At 40.7% G+C, this 20,480-nt stretch overlaps 1 protein-coding gene across 3 annotated transcripts; it reads left to right on the forward strand.

Annotated features, from left to right (window-relative positions):
• Nucleotides 1-75: 75 nt before the first annotated feature.
• CEP70 (centrosomal protein 70) lies at nt 76-20,370 on the forward strand. 3 transcript variants are annotated; one of them, XM_065412934.1, is made up of 18 exons: nt 76-112; nt 1,019-1,096; nt 3,475-3,564; nt 3,922-4,021; nt 4,182-4,305; nt 4,744-4,924; nt 5,374-5,543; nt 6,754-6,813; nt 7,682-7,781; nt 8,140-8,228; nt 8,826-8,900; nt 10,492-10,594; nt 13,414-13,584; nt 14,603-14,749; nt 15,271-15,439; nt 17,576-17,690; nt 18,853-18,932; nt 20,194-20,370. In XM_065412934.1, the coding sequence occupies exons 2-18, from the start codon at nt 1,088-1,090 to the stop codon at nt 20,253-20,255; spliced, it is 1,845 nt and encodes a 614-aa protein (XP_065269006.1). In that variant the 5' UTR covers nt 76-112; nt 1,019-1,087; the 3' UTR covers nt 20,256-20,370. The 3 variants fall into 3 exon arrangements, with proteins under 3 accessions (XP_065269006.1, XP_065269007.1, XP_065269008.1); XM_065412935.1 differs by having other exon boundaries at nt 7,685-7,781; XM_065412936.1 differs by lacking the exons at nt 6,754-6,813; nt 7,682-7,781; nt 8,140-8,228; ... (6 more) ...; nt 18,853-18,932; nt 20,194-20,370 and having other exon boundaries at nt 5,374-5,547.
• The last annotated feature ends 110 nt before the right edge of the window (nt 20,371-20,480 follow it).

Below are 20,480 nucleotides of genomic sequence, written 5' to 3' on the forward strand. Positions count from 1 at the left end.
ATGCCGGCCCCCGCCGCTCGGGGCCAATCGCCGCCCGCCGCCACCCTCCCTCTGCCCCGCCTCTGCAACGGCCGCGGAGCGTGTGGCGGGGCCGGAGGCAGAGCGAGCCCAGGTGGGGAGGGTCGGGAAGCGGCGAGGCGGGGCTGGCGGCCGGGGGGGAAGGGAATGTGTCGGGGGAGCTGTGACCGTACAGGGAGATGCCCCCCCCCCCCCCCCCCGCCGGTACAGGTACAGCCCCAGCCCGCCCCGCGGGGTGTATTTCCCATCCTCGCTAGGCCTTGTGCTGCGCCGCCCGGCCTGATTAGCTCCCTACACCCACCGGCCCAACCTGCTCCCGTGTTGTTTGCGGTGTTGGGCCCAGCCCCTGAGTGAGACGAGGTGGGGGAGGCAACATCTTCTTGTACTGGACCCACTTCTGTCTCTTTCGCCGAGCGAAGTTGACCGAGCCAAGGCAGCACCTCCCCCGCCTTATCTCGCTAGTATCATCCCTTGTAGAGCGCCAGCAGGTGCCAGGCACTTGGTAGAAAGGACCGGAGCGTGTGGGTGCTAGGCAGAGACCAAAGAAGGAGAGGTGGTAGTATGTATGGCCAAGCTTGAGCAGGCAGCCTAGTAGTTTGACAATTTTTGTTTGGTAAAGGAATAGGGATTTTTAGCCATCTGGCCTGGTAACACTGAGCGTAAAGAAGCAGGCATTTAACTAGCTGTCCTTGGCCAAAATACCCCATCCACTGTTGTGTTGTATGCCAGCTGTCTGTCTTGAGGCTCTAGGGCTGCTGCTATATGTGCATTGGGCTGTATTCTGTCCTGAATTACATCTAGTGGTATCTGTTTATAGTTAAAATGCTTTGGTATCTTTTGTGATGCAAAATCATGATGTCTCGGGCCAAACCTCTTGTGCATAATACCTATAAATGCCATTGTTTGGCAATGAGAGGATTGTACAAAATATGTATTGCAGGGCACAACTCAGTGTTGTTTTCTGACTTTTGTTGTTTTCTCTCCTTTGATACTTGAACAGCTTCAGATCAGAGATCAGTTTGATATTTTAACAATCTAACAGTGAAAACCAACAACGCAGGAGTAACTTATGACTGAGGTATAGTACTAATTAATCTAAACTGTATATTGCACCATATAATGTATTTATTAAAGATTACCTGCTGGATGCTTCTTTGTGTTAACATTTCTGGAATTAGCAAATTGGCAGGCTATAATGGACAGTACTGTCAAAGATGGTAGGCCCACAGTTGGACCTGCAGTACCGTTATAATTTTGCAAAATATAACCCTAGCCTTTCACCCTGAACAAAAAGTTAAAGTACATTGCAAACACAGCACATGATAAACCAAAAAGACTAATAATTTTCCAGTATGAACTGCTGCATGTGCATACACATCCATGTGGTATGGTAATTCATTAAAATCCTTTTGGGGGTATGTGTACACTGCAAAGTTGTCAACAGAACTTTTGTCTTTCACGGGTACTTAAAAAAGCCCCTCTGCGAAAGACAAAAGTTTTGCCGACGCAAGTGGCAGTGTGAACGCGGCTTTGTTGGCAGGCGCGCTTTCCTGCCAACAAAGCTAACGCCGTTCGCAGGGCTGGAAGTATTTTGTCAGCAAAAGTGCCGACAAAGAACATTTACACACGCCTTGTCGCTAAAAGCTGCGTGGTGTAGACAAGCCCTGGGTGACTTTCAAGAGGGTTGAACACTCACAACTGCCATTCACTTCAGTTCTGAAATCAGGCTCGATCTGTATAAATACAGCCACTATGGTATTTTGTTGCATTCTCTAGTTACCAAATGAAAATGTAGGCAATTATCACTATATGAAGGAAGAGAGAAAGCAGTGAGTTTATAGAAATGCCCCTGGCCCACACTATTTGTAGGATTGCTCATAATTGCTGTTCGTTCTTTTAAATTAAAAGAATTACACTAAAATCTGTTTTGAATTGATGATTCTGGCAAAGATTTTCAAGAATAGAGTCCAGATCTTCAAAGGCATTTAAGCTCCTAACTTCCATTGAAATCAATATCTAAATACCTTTGAGGATCTGAACTTCCACTGAAATCAGTGGAAGTTAGGAGCCTAAATATCTTTGAGGATCTGGGTGTAGGTGCCTAAAGTTAGACTCCTAAAGCTATATTGAATTGCCCAAATAAGTGGCCTAATTTTCAGAAGTGCTGAGCAACCAGCATCCCCCACTGATTTCAGATTTTAAAGTTCTTGGCCTCTCATTAACAGTTATCTGTAAATTGAATTAAGAAAAATATGCCTGCTTCAAAATGATAGTTTTTAGTCCTCAGTGTGAGAAGTTTATAAAAACATGCGGCCTCATCCTGCAGTCCATTTTGATGTCAATAGGCATTTTGGCCTAAGTTTTCAAGAGTGAATAATTATTTGGGGTACCTCAGTTTTTCCTAAAAGAGCCTGATTTTCTGAGGTAGGGTACTCAGCCCTTTTTGACAATCGGAGCCCTTCTAAGCTGTCACCCCAAAACTGAGGTGCTCCAGATCACTAACCACTCTTGGAAAATTTAGGCCTTTACATTCGGAAAGACTGGAGGATTGGGCCAATTGACAGACAAGCACTTGCAACATTTCTGTGGTGTAGGGTGAATATAATTCATGTTTTACACATGCAGAAAGACTATCTAACCTAGTATTTTCACAGATTTCCTAAATGGAAAAAAGGTCACTGTGAATCAATGGTAGAACCATTATTACATCTTTGGAGCTCTTCTGCCTAGGTCTGTGTTTGGTTCATGCAGTGCTTCGTATGTGCCATATACAAGGCCTGTCGGTTTTCATTTTTAATTTATTTTAGTTTTTCCAGGAATGTATTAGTATTTATAACAAAAATTTAAAAATGGGTGAAAATTGGTGCAAAAAATTTACATCACAGCTTGCTGGGTAAATATCAGGGTTAATATCAAGGGACGGGAGGATGGAAAAAAAACAACAGATAGAGAAAAGTGGAAGAGGTGAAGGAGCTGCCATCTCATGCTGCCTCTTCCACCTCTTCTGCTTCTGGGCCCATTTTAGAAGACGAGATGGTGGCTTGGTTACCAGGGCTGCCCAGGTTACTGAGCCACCATATCTTTCCAGAGTGGGGAGCTGGGTCCAGGGAGTTCTGGCACTACTATTTTTTTAGGACTGGAGTGCTGATCTCTACTCTCACAAGTACTCATATATTTTTTGTACGATTGCCTTTCTTTAATAGACAGCCTCACATTTACACTTAGACTAGTTTATTGTTAACATAAATGCATCTACTTAATATAACATATTTTCTTAACATAATCAGTATTTTCGTGTACTCGAGGGGTCCAAAATTCAGGTGAATATCAGTAAAAAACACATAGGCTTTTATAAAATCCTGGACATTTTTGGTAAAAACTGAAAACAAAGGGCTTGACCGTATAGCAAGGATTAGAGGGCATTCAGCATGCAACTTTTACTTTGTTTGTGTTCAGGTCCCACAAAGTTGTGCATTGTCAAGTAATGCCCCAGCAGGCTCTATGCAGGTGACTCCAGCACAAAAGTCCACTGAATCATGGTGTCAGGTAAGTTTTTAAAAACAGTAGAATGTGTAAATTTGCAAAGCTTTTTCACCCTTTGAAATGTAGATATAAATTGTTTGAGGAGTTAGCATGCAGTATTTAGTATAGTTTGGTGTATTTTTCTTTGCTTCTTGCAGATCATCACTGAAGGTGAACTGAGAGCCTTTTAAACTGCCATGAAAGAGCTTAAGTTCTGAGTTCCTTTTGTAACTGTGACATGTTATTGTATTTTGTTGATTGGCATTAGAAGAAGCGTTCCATTGTGCACACAACTAGAGGGAATAGTAGAATTATTGAATATTATTAGATAACTCTCTGAATTCAAAGTCTCCTCTCTTCCACCTCTCCTCCCATCTGTAGCAGGAGCAAGCAGAATGGGAAAACGTAAACAAATTATTAGTGCGACATGGCTTAAAACCTGTGTGTCTTGCTAAACCAAGAAACAGCAGAACTCTGACAGGTAATGAAGTGCTGTTCTCTAGCAACTCTTATTATTTAAAAATATTAAACTTAAGTTCATAAATCCTCTTTTGATCTAACCTTCTCCACTTCCAAATGTTTATGGAGGTGCAAGTTGCCGCTCCTTTTATCACTGTCTTGTCTATCTTAAATGTCTACAGATACAATTGTTTTAGACAAGCACTCTTCACTGGGGATAAGACTTGCATTGAAAACACTGGTGGACGACACTGAACGACAACAGAAAATGATGCATGGCCTTATAGAGGCTAATCGCCAGCTTAGGTAAGACTTACTGTCAGTGAAAAGGAGTTTTTCACAAATGTGAAAACGTGTTCTATCTTTATGCAAGAGGCACACTTTCTTAAAAATTACCAAACCATTAGTTAAACTTTCCTTTTTCTGAGTATTGGAGTTTTTATCCTCACTTAAGTCCAAATCCTTAGTTCTTTCGCACGGGACGTGGGATTTATGGGTGATGGGGGTACCTGGTCAGCTGCTTTGCCATTACAGCAGCTGCTTCTGTAGTCCCCTTACTCGGGGTTCTGGCCAATGGAGCTGGCCTGCCTCACTACCCTACTTCCATGGGCTGCTACTGAGAGTCCCCTTGTGCCATGTCTTTGGGGCCTATCCTCCAAAAGTACCAGTATTTCACTACATTACTGAAGTGAGTTTATTATAAATGAAGGTAGGGCTCCATCTTTTTGTTTTGTTTTAAATTAGGGATGATATACGCCAGGAGAGAGGTCGGGCATGTCGACAGGAACAACGAGCCAAAGAGTTGGAAAATGTTGTGGAGAACATCAAATCCAAAATTTGTCAGCTGGAAGATGAGTGTATAGCTAAAGTTTGCCAGCAACAGAATCAAGTGAAAGAACTTCAGAAAGATCAGCAAGCTTCACAGGTGCTTCTAACAGTAACTATTTGGGGACTCAAACCACAAATGCTTTTGACTGATTTAAAGGGCTTTTGAAATATTTTCAGTGATCAAAATAACAGATGTGAGAGTGTTATGGAGTTTAAGGCCAGAAGGGACCACCAGATCATCTAGTCTGACCTCTTGTACATCACAGGCCACCAGTGCTACCCAGCACCCTTGCACTAAACCTAACAGTCACTATAAATTGTTATATTGTTTGTATTTATTATTTTGAACCCCTACACAGTTCTTTGAAGAGTAGGGTTGTAATAAAGAATAAAATTACCCCTTCCCCCACTTCTCCCACCTATTCACTACATGTAGACAGCAAGAACTTAGATTTTGTGAAACCATTGTAGTTTGCCAACTCTGTATCTTGTTTTACACACAATGTGCCATATTCCTTTTAGAATTTTCCTATCCCCTATTTGCAGACAAAGTACCATCACCAAAATGAAAAGTTGCATGAACAGGAAGAGACTATTGCACGTTTGCAGAAGGAGCTCCATAAGGTTGGGATGGAAGAGCAGCAGCGTGTTGCCACACAGAACAAAATGTTCTGCCAGTTTTGCAAGCGAGCCCCAAAGTCTCTCTTAGATCAACAGTAAGCAACTCTTTACCACCATGTTCATAAGTGAGAGCCTGATAATATTCTATGTAAAATGAAGAAACCGTTTTTAAATAACTATTCATTATAGGGTGGAAAGCATGAACATCTTAGAAGTGCCAGTTTAGAAATTACAGGTCCTTTTTACATATCTGTATAATAATTTTTTATGTATAATAAAACTGAGTTGGGTAAGTAATTTCATAGAGAAGAACAAGAATTACAGCCCTTGTACGCTAGGTGGAAGCAAAGGGAAGAAAGTGACACCCTTTCCATATTGAATAGAATTCTAAATGGAGACATGTGTAACGTATACCACTATATAGGTTGATCCCATTCTGTATTTCTAAAAATTAGGCTGTAAGCTTTTTTTTTTTTTTTTTCGTATTAAAGAAAGCAGCCTCTGCAGCCTATCCATAAGCATCTGAGGCAGTGTGTGAAGGCTGCTCCATATTCCAAGATTGATGTAGGGGATTCCATCCCTCTCCCCCAACATACAGTAGCATCTGTATATTGCTGATAAATTATAAGGTTGCATAGACTGTTGCCTTCACAGAGGCTTATGTGAATGCCATAGGAATTCAATTGGCAAGCTCTGTACCCCCTAACTTTCTTGTTAATGTTGGATGAGCAGGGGCGAGGCAGTTCCTCAGGTTGACTATTTGTTGGGAGAATTGTTCAATAATTGTGCCTTGGTATTTCTTTTAGTAGATAAGACAGCCTCTCATCTCCAGTTCATGTCTAGTTTCTTTTTAAACGAGTGTCCATAGACTATCTGGCACTCGTGTGATCAGAATCCCTCCTATTAGGGTACTCCAGTCCTTGGACTTGAGGAACTTCGTCAGGTTGTTAGCCCTGGTGGGGATCTATTTGCAATCTGATAGGTATGTGAGGTGCTCCTTACTGCCACAGATCTGGCTTTTAACCCTGCACAGCGAGCCAACCTTCTTTTGAATGGCTGCCAATTTCAGCCTGGTACAGGGTTAGCACCTATGGTTTGCATAGCCTAGAAAGTTATGGCTATTTTGTGCTGTGTTCACTGAACTGATATAAGTGAGAAATGGCACAGATAGGAACTTTGGGAGATAAGCAATTGCATCAAGCGATTTTTGGTCACAATACTTTGATTATTGTATTTTAAAATTACATAGAATAATTGCTTGTGGAATATTTTTAAAGTTTAAAATACATTTCTTTCCTCCTTCAGGTTTCTTAGTCTAATTGATTATTATGAATCTCAGATTAATCAAATGAAAAAGGAGCTAAGGTAAGATTGATCCGTTCATTAGTAACTGTTGAATTTATGGTATATAAAGTTACATTACATACTTTTCTGGTTGAAGTCAATAGGAATTTTACCCTGGACTTCAGTGGGAAGGCTCTAAGGGTCTCAGCATCCTTAGCTACTGCTGAAACCAGAGGCGTTGAGGGAGCTCAGCACCTCTTGAGAGGCACTGAGCACCTTTCAGGGTTTGCCCCTAATTGAAAATTAAAGTGGTTAAATGTTATTATTATGTGTTCCAAAAATCACTAGCATGTTAGAAGCAGCAAGGGACTACAATGGCCTTCAGGGTTAGATACTATGCCCCAATTCTGATCGGCATCCACGGCGGAGGAAGAGGGAAAGGTACACCACCAGCTTTGTTCATGGCATAAACTAGAGTGGGCCACAGATTGCTCCAGCTTTTGTAGCTGACTGCCCACAGTCAGGAGGCCGTTCTGCAGTCAGGAAGTGCAGAGCATATACATGCCCCAGCTGTGCTGCTTTTTCCTCTGGACATTGCCCCTCTGCAAGGGTCCAGGAGATAGAACTCCCCTGCCAGGGGAGTTCTATCTGGTGGTGCAAAGCATCCAGCATGCAACTGACCCAATAATCTGAGATGATCTGCTTGGAAATTGAGCAGTGTAATCTGCTTGCATTGGGCTTCCCTCTAGTTGGTCCAGGGCATTTGATTCAGTAAATGAAATGCAGCCTGAGAGAAATTAGGAGGAGTGTGTGGTCTGAGAACGGGATACTGTTCTGCTTTTCATTTGTGGTCACATCATTTAGGGTAACTTCTGTTGGTTAAGCAATTTATTCATGTGTATTGAATTTCAGTAAAATGGAGTTTATTTTCCCCCTTCTCCACCCAAAGCAGATATAAAAAAGATACAGATCATGTACAAGGAGAAGGAAAAGGCAAAGAAGAATTCTTAAATCTAGATGCCACACCTAACTATAGAGCATTGCTTACGGTATGGAACTGCTAGATATTAATAAATGCAGATCTAAAAACAGTGGTTACACGTGGGGAAAAAATAAGTACTTGTTATGTATGTATTTGATTTTATTCTTCTACTCCCACTCTTGTCTGGGATTGTATGCTCCGAGGAGGTAGGTTTGTTATTGTCTTAGCTGTTTATTCACATATCATCTAGCACAATGAGTTCTCTATCTTAACTAGGGTCTCAGGTGCTATCATAATATACATATTACAATAATATCTTGAGTTTACCGTTTTATAGATGTAAAAGTGCACAACCCGATTAGATGGGTGCTTCGATTAAGTATTGATTTGAAAAATAAAGAGAGATAATGCAGTCTGTGTTGTAGTCTTTCCAGAATCAGCTCATTGAGACAAAAGCCAGGAAAGAACAACTTATGTGTGAAAATACAGATCTCAAGAAAGATCTGGAAATAAGGTGAGAAGTGAACATTTGTCTTTGGTAAAAGACATTTCAACAAACTTTACAGCTTCACAAGAAAAGAAACAAACACCATCATGACTCACCAGAAATTGTACAAATGCACCAAGAAACCTGCTGTTAAAAACAATGCATAGAATTATCTAAGATGCTGCAGCAATAATTTGCTTTAAGGAGAACTAGCAGGTACTGCATTGAGCATCCTGTCCTCCCCTGTTGGGTACTTGCCCTTCACTTAGTGGTCAGAGGCTGAGGAAGTGCAGCCATTCGCACATGTGGGAGTCTGAGACCCCCTTGATGAGCTGACTGCCAGAAGCAGTTTGTAAGAATAGGATCTCTACACTAATAGCATTGTTACTGCTAAGGCCTACTCTGCACTAGAAGAGGTTTGCTGGTGTAGCTAATACCAGCAAAAACACTTTTATACCAGCAAATCCCTGTCTAAACTGTCGTCTTGTGGATACAAAAATACTGCAAAATGACTCATACTCCCAGTAGACATTGCTATACTAGCAAGTGTTCCTAGTGTAGCCCTGACTTACAGTTAGACACCAATAAAGTATGATGTATAATAAAATATTTTCTTTTCAACAGACCAACTGCACAGGAATTAAAACTTTGCAAGCAGCAAGTGAAGAAATTGGAGAAAATGCTAAAGAAAAATATCAAGTAAGTATATTTAACTTTTCAACATAGTGTAAACTTTCACTACTATCTCTGGTGTTTTAAAAGTGAAGGTGTTCTACTGTGTACAATTTATATGCTGGCTCATGAACCTGTTCCATGAGACCGTGGTTTATGACCAATATTTTGCTGTACATATGGAGAAAGCTGGTGCATCTCTGAAATGATGCGATGACATCCAAAGAAAAGAGCTGACAATTCAGCTCTGGGCCCCATCTACCCTAGGTTTAAAACAATGTTGTTTCAACTGGTTTTGAACACCGTTTCAGACAACATGAGAAAGGGGCCAAACGGTTCTGGTGGTTTTTGGGAAGTTTACAAACTGTTCCAGCTATCTAGGCTAGAGTACTATTTCTAACCCAGTTAGGTCACATCCACACTGGTTGAATAAGCTGTTAGATACAGTTTTTGTTGCAACCTTCTTAAGCAAGAGTTTTAAAAGTTAGAAACCTAGCATAGCTGGAGGAGGTATTTATCTGTAGCATCATTTGACCAGATGTTTTCTAAAAAAGTAATCCTGTTTTTGCACGCGCTCGTCTGTGTATATGTGGAGTGCCATCTGCGTGCCTAGTTATACAGAACTTGGAAGACACATAGCTTATACACAAAACTTCAGGATGTGAACTTTCAGAGATTTGCAATATTTTCTCATCTGTTAATTTTAATATATAATGTGGGTGGTGGATGTATACTGATAGGCTTCTCAGAATAAGTGCATCTTGAGGAGAGCTTGTTTGCCTCACACAGTAAGATAAGGAAGGTGTTCAAGAGGCAGTATGTAAGGAAGGCACTCTAATACTATGTCAAAGAGTGCTATAAAAATGTTCAAATGCCTGTAAAAACTGAAGACCAAATTCTGTGGTCCCTACACAAGTAAAATTCTCATTAATTTCAATTCATTGACCACTGTAAGAATTGCAAGAATTTTTCCATTAAAGGTGGGGATAGCTTGCAAAGAGCAGGTGTGCATGTGAGTTTAGAAAGGGATGACAGTGGAGATGTAGACTGGAATAGAATTGTGTAGTACCTTGAAAGTTAAGAGCAAAAACTTCTGAGGCTAGATTATGATACTCGAGTTGAGTAGTGTCTAACTCCTCAAATAGTTGATGTCAGTGGGATTTATTGTATAGTCAGATACTGCTCAACATAAAGAGGGTAACACAATCTAGCCCTTGCTAATCCATGCTAACCATAGTTTAAATTGGTGGTTGCTAGGACAGTTTCATCCTTGGGTACCCTTATGTTGTATAATACTGCACACTGACCTTGCACCATCTAATCACAACTGGGGAATAGTGTGTTAGTGAGTTCAGTGTCAGCTTTTACCTTTGAATTTTCATGTGTTTAGGGCACAACTTTTAATTTTAAAACTTTCTGTTTAAGATGATCTGATTTCAACAATATTATGTAAATGGAAAAAAGTGCACATATAAAGCTGTCTGTGTAAATATAATAAGACTAAAAAAGATGGAGATTTTAGCTGTAAGTGCCAGTGTATTTTTCCTCTACTCAGGTTGAAATGAAATGCTGCTATTGGGAGACCTTGTGTGAAATGCTGTATTTGTTTTGCATGTAGATCATATGGGATTATTAGGGGAGAAAAGATAAAAGAAAACAATGAATCTGAGAGTATGACAGGAGAAGATCAGCTACAAGCAGGTTGCAGGAGATACTTACAGGTATAGATACACATTTCAAATGGATTGTTTTCAATTATAGCTAACTGTTCTATAACAAAACGTAAAAGTCTAATCTCATATAACTATTTAAACTTAAGCATGTGGTGTTGTGATTCAGAGTTTTCATATGTAGTCCCATGCCTCATAATGTTTAATAGTCAGCATTTTTGCACTAAGGATAAGGCTATTTGGCATGAACCTATTATAGTGTAAATTACCACATCAGATTGCAAGGAGGCAGAGAGAACGGATTGACAAAGAACAGAAGTGACCGTGCCTGAAACTCTTTCCAGGACAGAAGGCCTGCTCAATGCCCTTTGCAATACTTATGCTCCATGTTAAGGGCTTAAGAGGCGTGGAGGGACTGAAGTCGTTCCTCTGTACTGTGGGGAAACTTCTCCCTGCAAAAAAATATAGTGGGGTAGCTAAATGTGAACTCGAGGGTAACAGTGTCATGAGGGACGAGTGTTACTGTGACATGCAAGGTGAGGTATGTTTACATTTTTGTATTTATTATTTGTATTATGGTAGTGTCTTAGATCCCGAGTCATGAACCAGGACCCATTGCGCTAGGCCAGTGGTGGGCAACCTGTGGCCTGTCAGAATAATCCGCTGGCGGGCTGCAAGACAGTGTTTATGTTGACCGGCCGCAGCTTCCAGTAATCACAGTTTGCTGTTCCCAGCCAATGGGAGCTGCGGGAAGCAGCACGGGCTGCAGGGACGTGCTGGCCACTGCTTACCGCAGCTCCCAGTGACCGGGAACGGTGAACCACGGCCACTGGGAGCTGACTGTGGACGGTCAATGTAAACACTGTCTCGCGGCCCACCAGCAGATTACCCTGATGGGCCACAGGTTGCCCACCATTGCGCTAGGCACTGTGCAAACACAGAACAAATAAATGGTTCCTGCCGCAAAGAACTTACAATCTAAGTAAGCATTCTGACTTTTTCCCCTCTCCCCATCCTGACAAGGAAGTGCCAGCACAGTGCTCCTTTCACAGGTTTAGCGCCTTTTGTTTTGTCTGCTGCTTGGCACAAGTAGGAGACAAAAAGAAGCATCTTAAGCAGTTTTTCAGATTTTTCAAGCCCTTTACAAGTGAAGTTCCATTTGAACGCATGAAAATCACTCTGACAGAAAATTGTGAAAGGTCTAAGATCTATGGCTTCTGTAACTTCCAGAGAAGTACACTTCATACCATCTACATAACCACTTATCTAGTGGCTGTCAATCAAATACTGCAAATGTTTCTGAATAACTCAAATAGTGATTGGTAATGTCTAGCTACTGTAAAGAATGGAATTATCAGACACATAGATGAACGTGGTATGTTGGGGAAGAGACAACATGGCTTTTTTTAAAGGAAAATCATTCCTCACCAATCTAATAGAATTCTTTGAGGGGTCAACGGGCATTTGGATAAGGGTGATCCAGTTGAGATAGTATACTTGGAATTTCAGAAAGCCTTTGACAAGGTCCCCCCCCAAAGGCTCTTAAGCAAAGTAAGCAGTCATGGGATAAGAGGGAAGGTCCTCATAGATCAATAACTGTTTAAAATATAAGAAACAAAGGGTAGGAATAAATAGTCAGTTTTCACAGTAGAAAGAGGTAAATAGTGGGGTCCCCCAAGGATCTGTACTGGGACCAGTGCTGTTCAAAATATTCATGCATGATCTGGAAAAGGGCATAAAAAGTGAGGTGACAAAGTTTGCAGACAATACAAAATTACTCAAGATAGTTAAGTCCAAAGCTGACTGTGAAGAGTTACAAGGTTGACACACAGTCAACCTATGGAACTTTTGCCAGCGGATGTTGTAAAGGCGAAAAGTATAACTGGGTTAAAAAAACAATTAGATATATTCATGGAGGATAGGTCCATCAATGGCTATTACCCATGATGGTCAGGGATGCAGCCCCATGTTGTGTGTCCCCCTAAACCGCCGACTGCCAGAAACTGTTTGGACAATGGGATGGATCACCTGATAATTGCCCTGTTCTGTTCATTACCTCTGAAGCATCTGGCACCAACCACTGTTGGAAGACAAGATACTGGGATAGATGGACCATTGATCTGACCCAGTATGGCCATTCTTATGTAGCATGCCATCACCTGGTCATGCCCAAGGCAAGCAGTAATGCTCTAGAGCTAATGTGTTTGCCATTAGCTGGCAACATTGCTATTACTGCTCCCTTTTTCTTCCCCAAGCCTGCTTGGCAGTCATTACTCAATAAACCTCACTATTCTGTACCAGTTACCTATCTTTACCTCCTCCCCCATTTGTGTGGATTAGCGAGGTTCTTCTGTTCATTTGAACAAACATAAAATGCTGCATGTAAGTGCCATGAAAACAATTTCCAAAGGAAACAAGTGGTTTTTTGCAATGGAATTGAATGTAAAAATGTGGGCTAAAATTTGCACATTTCATTGGTTGAATTTAGGTCTGTATAGCAGCAGATGTTGAGATGTGTTGTAATGCATACCAAACCTCTGAGTGAGACTCTGTCTTTTGTGTACACCTGTTTGAGGGCCTGCAAAATAACTTTTTGAAGCTTGTCTTGTAAGATTTTTCTCTAGTCCTCTCTTGTGAAGTGTGCACACTTTTTTACTGTTAGTGAACATTTTAGTAAGTGGCTTGTAAATGGTGATGTGACTGACTAGATCTTTGTCTTTGAATCAGTTATTTAGATTAGTGTTGAAGTATACAGATACTATTGTACAGTGTGAATGTGTAACTATTGAAACGATGATATAATTTCCTAGGCTAAATAACAGCATTGTGTTAATTATTTGAGCAATAAAAACATTTCTTTGGTGTTAAAGGTGCTGTCCAGGATTGATTCTGTTATAAGTAGTCCAAGAGCTCCTCTGGTAATATATAAGCGGAGTAAAGGGCCAGTCCAAAATTACATGAAAGAGAATGGACAAGAATGTGGTTTTGAACACCTTCCTCCTACAGTGGAAATGTGGGCAGACCAGCTAATGTCCCTAAAGGTAATAAATTATTGTACTTAGCTTTGCATTCCTTAACTGGTGACCATCTCTTTCTTTCCATGTTCTACGTTAGCATATGTAGCTTCCAAATCTATTATGGCTTAATTTAATTTTAAAAAAATTCTTACGTTATTATTCCAGTCACTTCATTCACGTACTCTTTTAAAATGTAGTATCCTGGATACAGCTAAGTGATTTTTGTTGAAAAATGGAAATTTGGTGACACTGAACCACTTTGCAAATTCATGTCTTTTGCCGGATGGTTCATGGAAAACCCCTTTTCCCAAAACAACTTAAAATCAAAATGTTTTGTTTCATTTCAAAACAGTGTTTCAATGCTTCAGTTTGTAACAACTTTTTGTTCTAAAATTTCCTGTAATTTTATTTAAAAAAAAAAAACCATTTGTGTAAAAATGGTCAAAATTGAAACAGAGATTTTCATTTGACCTGAAACTATTTTTTTTTTAAACTTTCTGAAGTCGCCAGTGAATTGAAAAATCAATTATTTACCAAGCTATTATCCTGGATAGGTCCTGTGGTATGGAAAAGGATTAAATATCTTCCTCCACTCAAATATTGTATCATACAACACATTTGGATTACTCTGAAGAGTCCCTGGGAAAAAATCATAGAATTTATATTCTGTGTATTTTATGTTCTAGTGTTCTATCTTTTCCTTCTTGCCAGACTGTTGGCTTTTTGGTGTAAATAAAGATGTTATGCCATTCCCACTGTAACAAACTACTAGGATCTGTTAACAAAATTATACTAACTACACCTTAAAAAAAAAATCACACATGCACACAGAACAGTGATATTCTACTTGGGCCTGAGAATAAACAAAGAGCTTCTGTTTACTGGTTTCATGGAAACTAAATCTAAAATCTGTAACACTAGATTATGCATCTTGCACTAAATTAGTTTGCCTAATTCTTATTTATCAAATTATTAATTGCCTGGTATTCTACTTTATTAAGAGTTGTGCCTTATTTAACAGTTACATTATTTGTTATTAAAGGACTTGCATAGATCCCTGAGAAAGCTATCACTGGAGTTGGTGCCCTGGCACACTGTAGATGCACTTAACATCACTGAATGCATTCGAGTTGAAGACCTACAATTCATAGTAGATACAATCTTGGAAGAAGTAGAAAATAAGGAAAAGGTAAGTTTTCGGAAGTTTAATGTTTTCCATTGCAAAAGCTACTCTGAAATCCCTGTGTGTATTCCTTGTATATTGATTAGAGTTGTGCATTTGAAAGCCTGTACAAGGTTTCGGAGCAAGATGCATGAAAATAAATATTATGGCAAAAACTATTAATATAGTTTAATCCCAGGTGTAACTCTATTTAAATCAAAGGAGTCAGACAAGGGATGGATTTGGCTTAAGACGTGTAATCATCATTTCAGCTCTTATCTTATTTTGTCTATTTCTAAATCAGCAAAGAGAATCCTTAAATATAGTTCCCAAACCATTAAAAAGTGAGGTTACCCTCATATCAAAAGAACATTGGTGGACATTTCTGGCTAAGAACTTTTAAAGTATGTCTTTTGTCTGAATAAATTCATTCCTAATCTTTTAATAAGAGAAGTCTATTTTTCTTCAGAGCCTAGTTTAAATATGTTCCATGGCTTAAAGGGTATTGCTAACTTTCTCTAAGAAGTTACTTTTTGTGCTTGTTACAGAACGGCCAGATGCCTTCGTTACAAACATTGTACGCAATTGTGTCTCACTTCCAAAAGTTGTTTGACGTGAGTTCTCTGAATGGAGTTTATCCGCGAATGAATGAAGTTTACACAAAGCTTGGAGAAATGACCAATGCTATGAGAAACCTCCACGAGCTCTTAGAACTAGGTAAGGACTTACTGCCTTTCACTTAGTCACTTTACAAGTAACTAAAAGTTGGTTGAGAAGAAGTTGGTCTTGACACAGAGAAGAGGATGCACTAGCTGTGTTGTGAAATGAGTAGTCAGTCACAAGGGTTTGTGAGAAGAAAAATAAAAACATGGCAGGGTCACTACCCTTTAGTTTGAAGAGGGGAAGCTCATCTGTTATGGATCGACAGGATCGGTGCTATGCCACAGCTTTTAAACAGTCTCTTGGAGGAACCCTTCAGTGTGTCAGACCCCAAGGAGTCCCATTCTTCCTTCAGGGTAAGCACCACTGCCTCCTAGACTCAAGCTCTGGGCTCCAGCTCATGATGAGCTCTGCCCAGCAAGTCCAACTGAAATAGGCTCCCTGTAGAGACTTATACAGAGACTAATGCACCTCAGCAAGTATTTACAGTGATACCCAAGTAGCCTTTCAAAACAGTAGGATTTATTAGTCAACTGGAACACAGCATGGAAAGACATAAAGGTTAAAGCATAGTCAATTCTGGTCAAGCCAGAGCAAACCAACAGTTAAGTTGTAGCATGTTCCATCTTAGGCCCTGTCTCTCTCTGACCTCTTTAGTTAGCCCCAGGAGAGAGCAGCCAGCCTCTTCCAGAATCAGAAGTCTGCACTTACCCTTTGCTGGTCACAGCCCAGTCCTTTGTTCTCGAGCTGAAGTCTCTCCTCGGTTTCTCTGCCGAGTGTGTCAGTTCACGAGTCAGTGGCGCTTGCATTGTCTCTCTGAATCCCATGTTGATCTGGGTCGATTTCAGCCACTTCCTAATGACTTTTCATTCCACCCAGACAGCGAGGTGACACACACATCTGTGCTGGAGCAATGTTAACCCCCCACTGGAGAGCAGTGCAAAGTATAGAAGGAAACTGAGGCACACATAGGATTTGAAAAACTTACAGAAAATTCCCACTTTGTCACACCATCATCTGTGTGATTGTTGTTTGACCTGCAGCATTCTGTGACTGGGAAGAGGTGGTGATTGAATAATGAACGGAAGCAACGCAAGGAAACGTCTGTTTTTTTTTCAAAATATTTAATTAAAAACACTAACATCTTATATTACATCTATCTATTGACCCTCTGATTGTTTTACTTGTACATTATACTCCTTTCTGTACCTGAAGGTTGAGAGTTTAAAAAAAGTCAATTTTCGTCTGCATTTGGAGATCTTCTAGCATGTATTGTGTTACTACAACTTAAATAACTGAATCTGTCCTCTTAACAGCCATTCTCATGCTGTTGTAGACATCTTTTATGACTCTCCTCAGTGACTTTGCTTTTCCATGTCCAATTTTCAGTCTTTTTTTCCATAGCTTGCTTAATTTTTTTTTCTCCCTTGTACTATTTTTTTTTACAAAAAATTAGAATGTCAAAAATGGATCTGTACAACTCAAGAGAACCTACTCAGTTACTCCCAGAAGCAAATAACTACCTTGCTTACTGTTTTTTGTGTGATCATGGACTAGCTGCTGCAAGACTCTTTCCTACCACACTTCCTGTTTGACTTACCAGTATGGACTAGCTGTTTGGCTGCTTTGGGGGTGCATATGTAAATCAGAGTAAAATACTGATCAGCCATTATATTGGGGAATGAAGGTCAGTTGTGTAGCCTGTTTTTTAGAGGCAAAATGGATGGTTTGGTCATTGCCTCTAGCAATTCTGGGTAGCCTTGGAGGTTGCATTCTTTCATAATAAATACATAGGAAGGTAAAACCTTGGGTGACTGAAGGAATTAATGTTACTGGGGAAAAAATGGAGCTTTCTTCTGTTGGATCCTTGCTGCAGTTAGAAGACTTAATAGTTCAGCACGCTTTAGACCCATGTGATTTCAACTGAATTTGAAACCCTTGCAACAGAAGTGCCTTTTGAGCCATTAAGAGATTCCTCACTCTAAAACAGCTATACTGATCATGTTTTCAGCTAATAAAGTGAAGAGTTACAAGTTCTACAGCTGGTGTATCCTGTGAATACTGAAACATGTGGTGTATTTAGAAAGCGGTGTGTAAAGGTTAGTGAAAGCAGGGATACTAGGATTGCTTTGTGCATAGAATACTTCCATGTTGTTGCTGTTTTGGAAGTTAGGACACGTTTGTTCTTTCCAGATCATTCAGCCCCACCTGCTGTACTGGTGAACACTGTTGGAAAGCTATGTAAGGTAATTAATGAAAACATGACTGGACAGGTAGAGCAGCTGCTGGGGACCCAAGACATTCAAAGGTATTTTGGCTTCTATAACAGGTGTAATAACACATGATTGAGTTATGAGAACTGGCTAGGTTTACTTTATAACTTTCAGCATCACCATTTTTAACTCTTACACAAGTGGACTGGAGAACTTGCCTCAGGAAAATGTTTCCAGGCTGCACTGGGAGGGGAAAAAAACCTAAAAATTAAGGCCAAAGTCAAGATCTAAAGTTTCTATATTTTACTTGAGAATATAGTCAGTTTAAACCAATATCCTATTAAAGCTGTGAATTTTACAAGGGAGACAGAAAACAAATATTGCATGTGTGTGGTAGGAAGAACTACTATTACAGCTGAAACATCTTAATTGGATACTCATGGGGAAACTGGTTGGTTGATTTCATTGAATTAATCAGGCCTTGAGCTCTCTGTAAATATTTTTTAAAATTGCTTTTCTGATTCATAACATTTTTCACTTGTGAAAAATGTGCATAGCTTTAGGGTTTGTCTATGTGTTTGAACCCCCAGTGGGAAAGAACATTATGGGAGGCAGCTGCAGGTAGATAATGGTACATGAGGCTTTCCTCTTCGCCCCCAGGACATCCAGTGAAAATTAAAGGAATCCTTTCACTCAGTGTACAAGCAGCCTGTGAACCTCACTGGCTCAAGATATAATTGGAGAAAGGAGTTTAAACAGGACATTTATATAGATAATAAGATCAGCCAGAGTCAATAATAGTCCCCTACTGCAAGATTTCTTGCACCTTCCTCTGAAATAGCTGGTACTAGCCCCTATCAGACAATATAGTGGATTATATATACAGAAGACCACTGCTCCGATCCAAAGCAGGGGTGGGGAAACCTTTTTTTCTATCAGGGGCCACTGACCCCTGCAGGAGGGTGCTGAGACTTGGGGCTTTCCCCGCAGCAGGGCGAGCCAGTACTTGCAGCTCCAGCCCCGTGGGGGGGGCGCGGAGGCTCGGGGCTTCTGGCCCATGCTGCGGACACTTGCCGCAGACCGCATGAAATGAAGCAGCAGGCTGCAGGTTCCCCACCCCTGTTGTAAAGAACAAAGCCATGTCACTTACAGAAACTTCTGCCTTGGTTATGGCAAAACATAAGTTTGCACAGTTCCTTTGTATAAGTCATTTGTGCAGGACCATAACTTTAAAAAATTACAATTGACTCATTTCAGTATTATCAACAAACTGGAAGAACATGAAGACTTCTTTCCAGTATTTCAAGCACTTATTCAAGATTTACTGTGTGTTTTAGGTAAGTCATTTTTTACAAAATGGTTTCAGCCAGAATTTCCTCAACCCAAAATGACCTTCAGTGGAAACGTCAATGTGTTGTTTGTGTACACAGTCGTGGTGTTCCTCTGCCTTAATTCCAAAGTCAGCGAGTGGGGCCAGTGACTGAACATCTGCCTCCACTTCTCTTCCCTCCCATCTCCCATTGTTACTAGCATGCCATGTATTGCTTGTTGCAGGGCACTGGCATGGGGAAGCAGGGGAGCCTCAGAGCAGGTGGGGTAGAACAAGTGGATCCTGGATCTTAAGTATGAGGTTTGCAGTGAATATATGCTGTGTGCAGAGCTAGAGTTAACATGGGAGCTAAGGGAAACATAACAGCCTCACACTACCCCTCTGGCCCAAGTTTAGAGGTGCTTTCATCCCAGGCTAGCTGGCTTATCTGGAGCTGTGGGCTGCTAAGCCACTCACATGCTGATAGTCCTCAAGTCCCCCCATGTCCCTCAAAGAACCAGGAGATATGGCCTTAGAAGTCGTAATGACTGTCCTCACTGGTACAGCACTTGCTCACCTATGTCACTAAGTGTGGCTGCTCCTGCTCAGGCTAGACTAACCAGTGGGTGACCCTTCCTAACCCATCTTGGATCATGCATTCCTGGGTGAGAACTGCTGTTAAAGTATATAGTGAGTCATGCAGAAGAGATCTGTTTGTCACTTAGCTACATTCTTCACCCACCTGTGTGGGACTGTTGCCTGATTTCTGGTTGAAGAGTTTGGATGAAAATGTCTAGAGTCTTGCTAGTTACGTAAATAAGGGCTGGGAGCTGCACACTGCAAATGGCTACATGTTGCATTTCTGCTTGTTTTTAGAGGGTCATAGCCAATATGATTAAACTTCTACTTCTTAAGGAAGAGTCAGTTTGAGGGTATACACCCTTCCCCAGGCCTGGCAGCAGGGTATTTACTAGTAATAGCAGTAGCACAGCTGAAACTGATTGGGCAACAAGCAGCAGCTGGATGCATGGAAAAAGGGGGCCTGACTGACTTGTTCCTCCACTTCAGGAGTAGATGGGATGGGTTTGCACGAGCAGCCTAAAGCCCTTGGTTATAGACTAGCCTTGAAAGTCCTTGACTTGACAGCCCATCACCAGAGAGAACTTAACCCTTTTATGGTTTTAATCTAAAACTTTATTTTCTCAAAGAGGACATCGATAACTTGTAGGCCAGGTCACTGTTCTCTCTCTATACAAGTGTGTCATTTCTGTGCTTTAACTTATTTTCAGAGATCAGTAATCTGGATGACATTGTACCTGCTGTGCACAGTCTGAAATTGCTAGCTCGATGAAGATTTTAAATGGATAAAACTCAGCTGTAAGTAGGACTAAGTGTTAAGACATTTACCGCTACCTCTAGCCTATTTGATCTTGATGTACAGTTTTATAATGTTTTGACTAAAATAAAAGTTGAGTAAAAACTTATTACTGCTGGACTCTTATTAGTCCATGACCAGGTTAGGGAAGAGATCCTGGTCCTGAAAGCATGAATAACTAGTCTGAAAAAAGAAGGAACA

The sequence above is a fragment of the Emys orbicularis genome, chromosome 11 (genome assembly GCF_028017835.1).
Source record: "Emys orbicularis isolate rEmyOrb1 chromosome 11, rEmyOrb1.hap1, whole genome shotgun sequence".
In the NCBI taxonomy this organism is placed as follows: Eukaryota; Metazoa; Chordata; order Testudines; family Emydidae; genus Emys; species Emys orbicularis.

Coding starts and splice junctions, on each gene's coding strand:
- CEP70 (XM_065412934.1), top strand. Junction 8,229..8,825: donor AAGAAAGATCTGGAAATAAG/GTGAGAAGTGAA, acceptor TCTTTTCAACAG/ACCAACTGCACAGGAATTAA. Junction 14,750..15,270: donor AAGTAGAAAATAAGGAAAAG/GTAAGTTTTCGG, acceptor TGCTTGTTACAG/AACGGCCAGATGCCTTCGTT.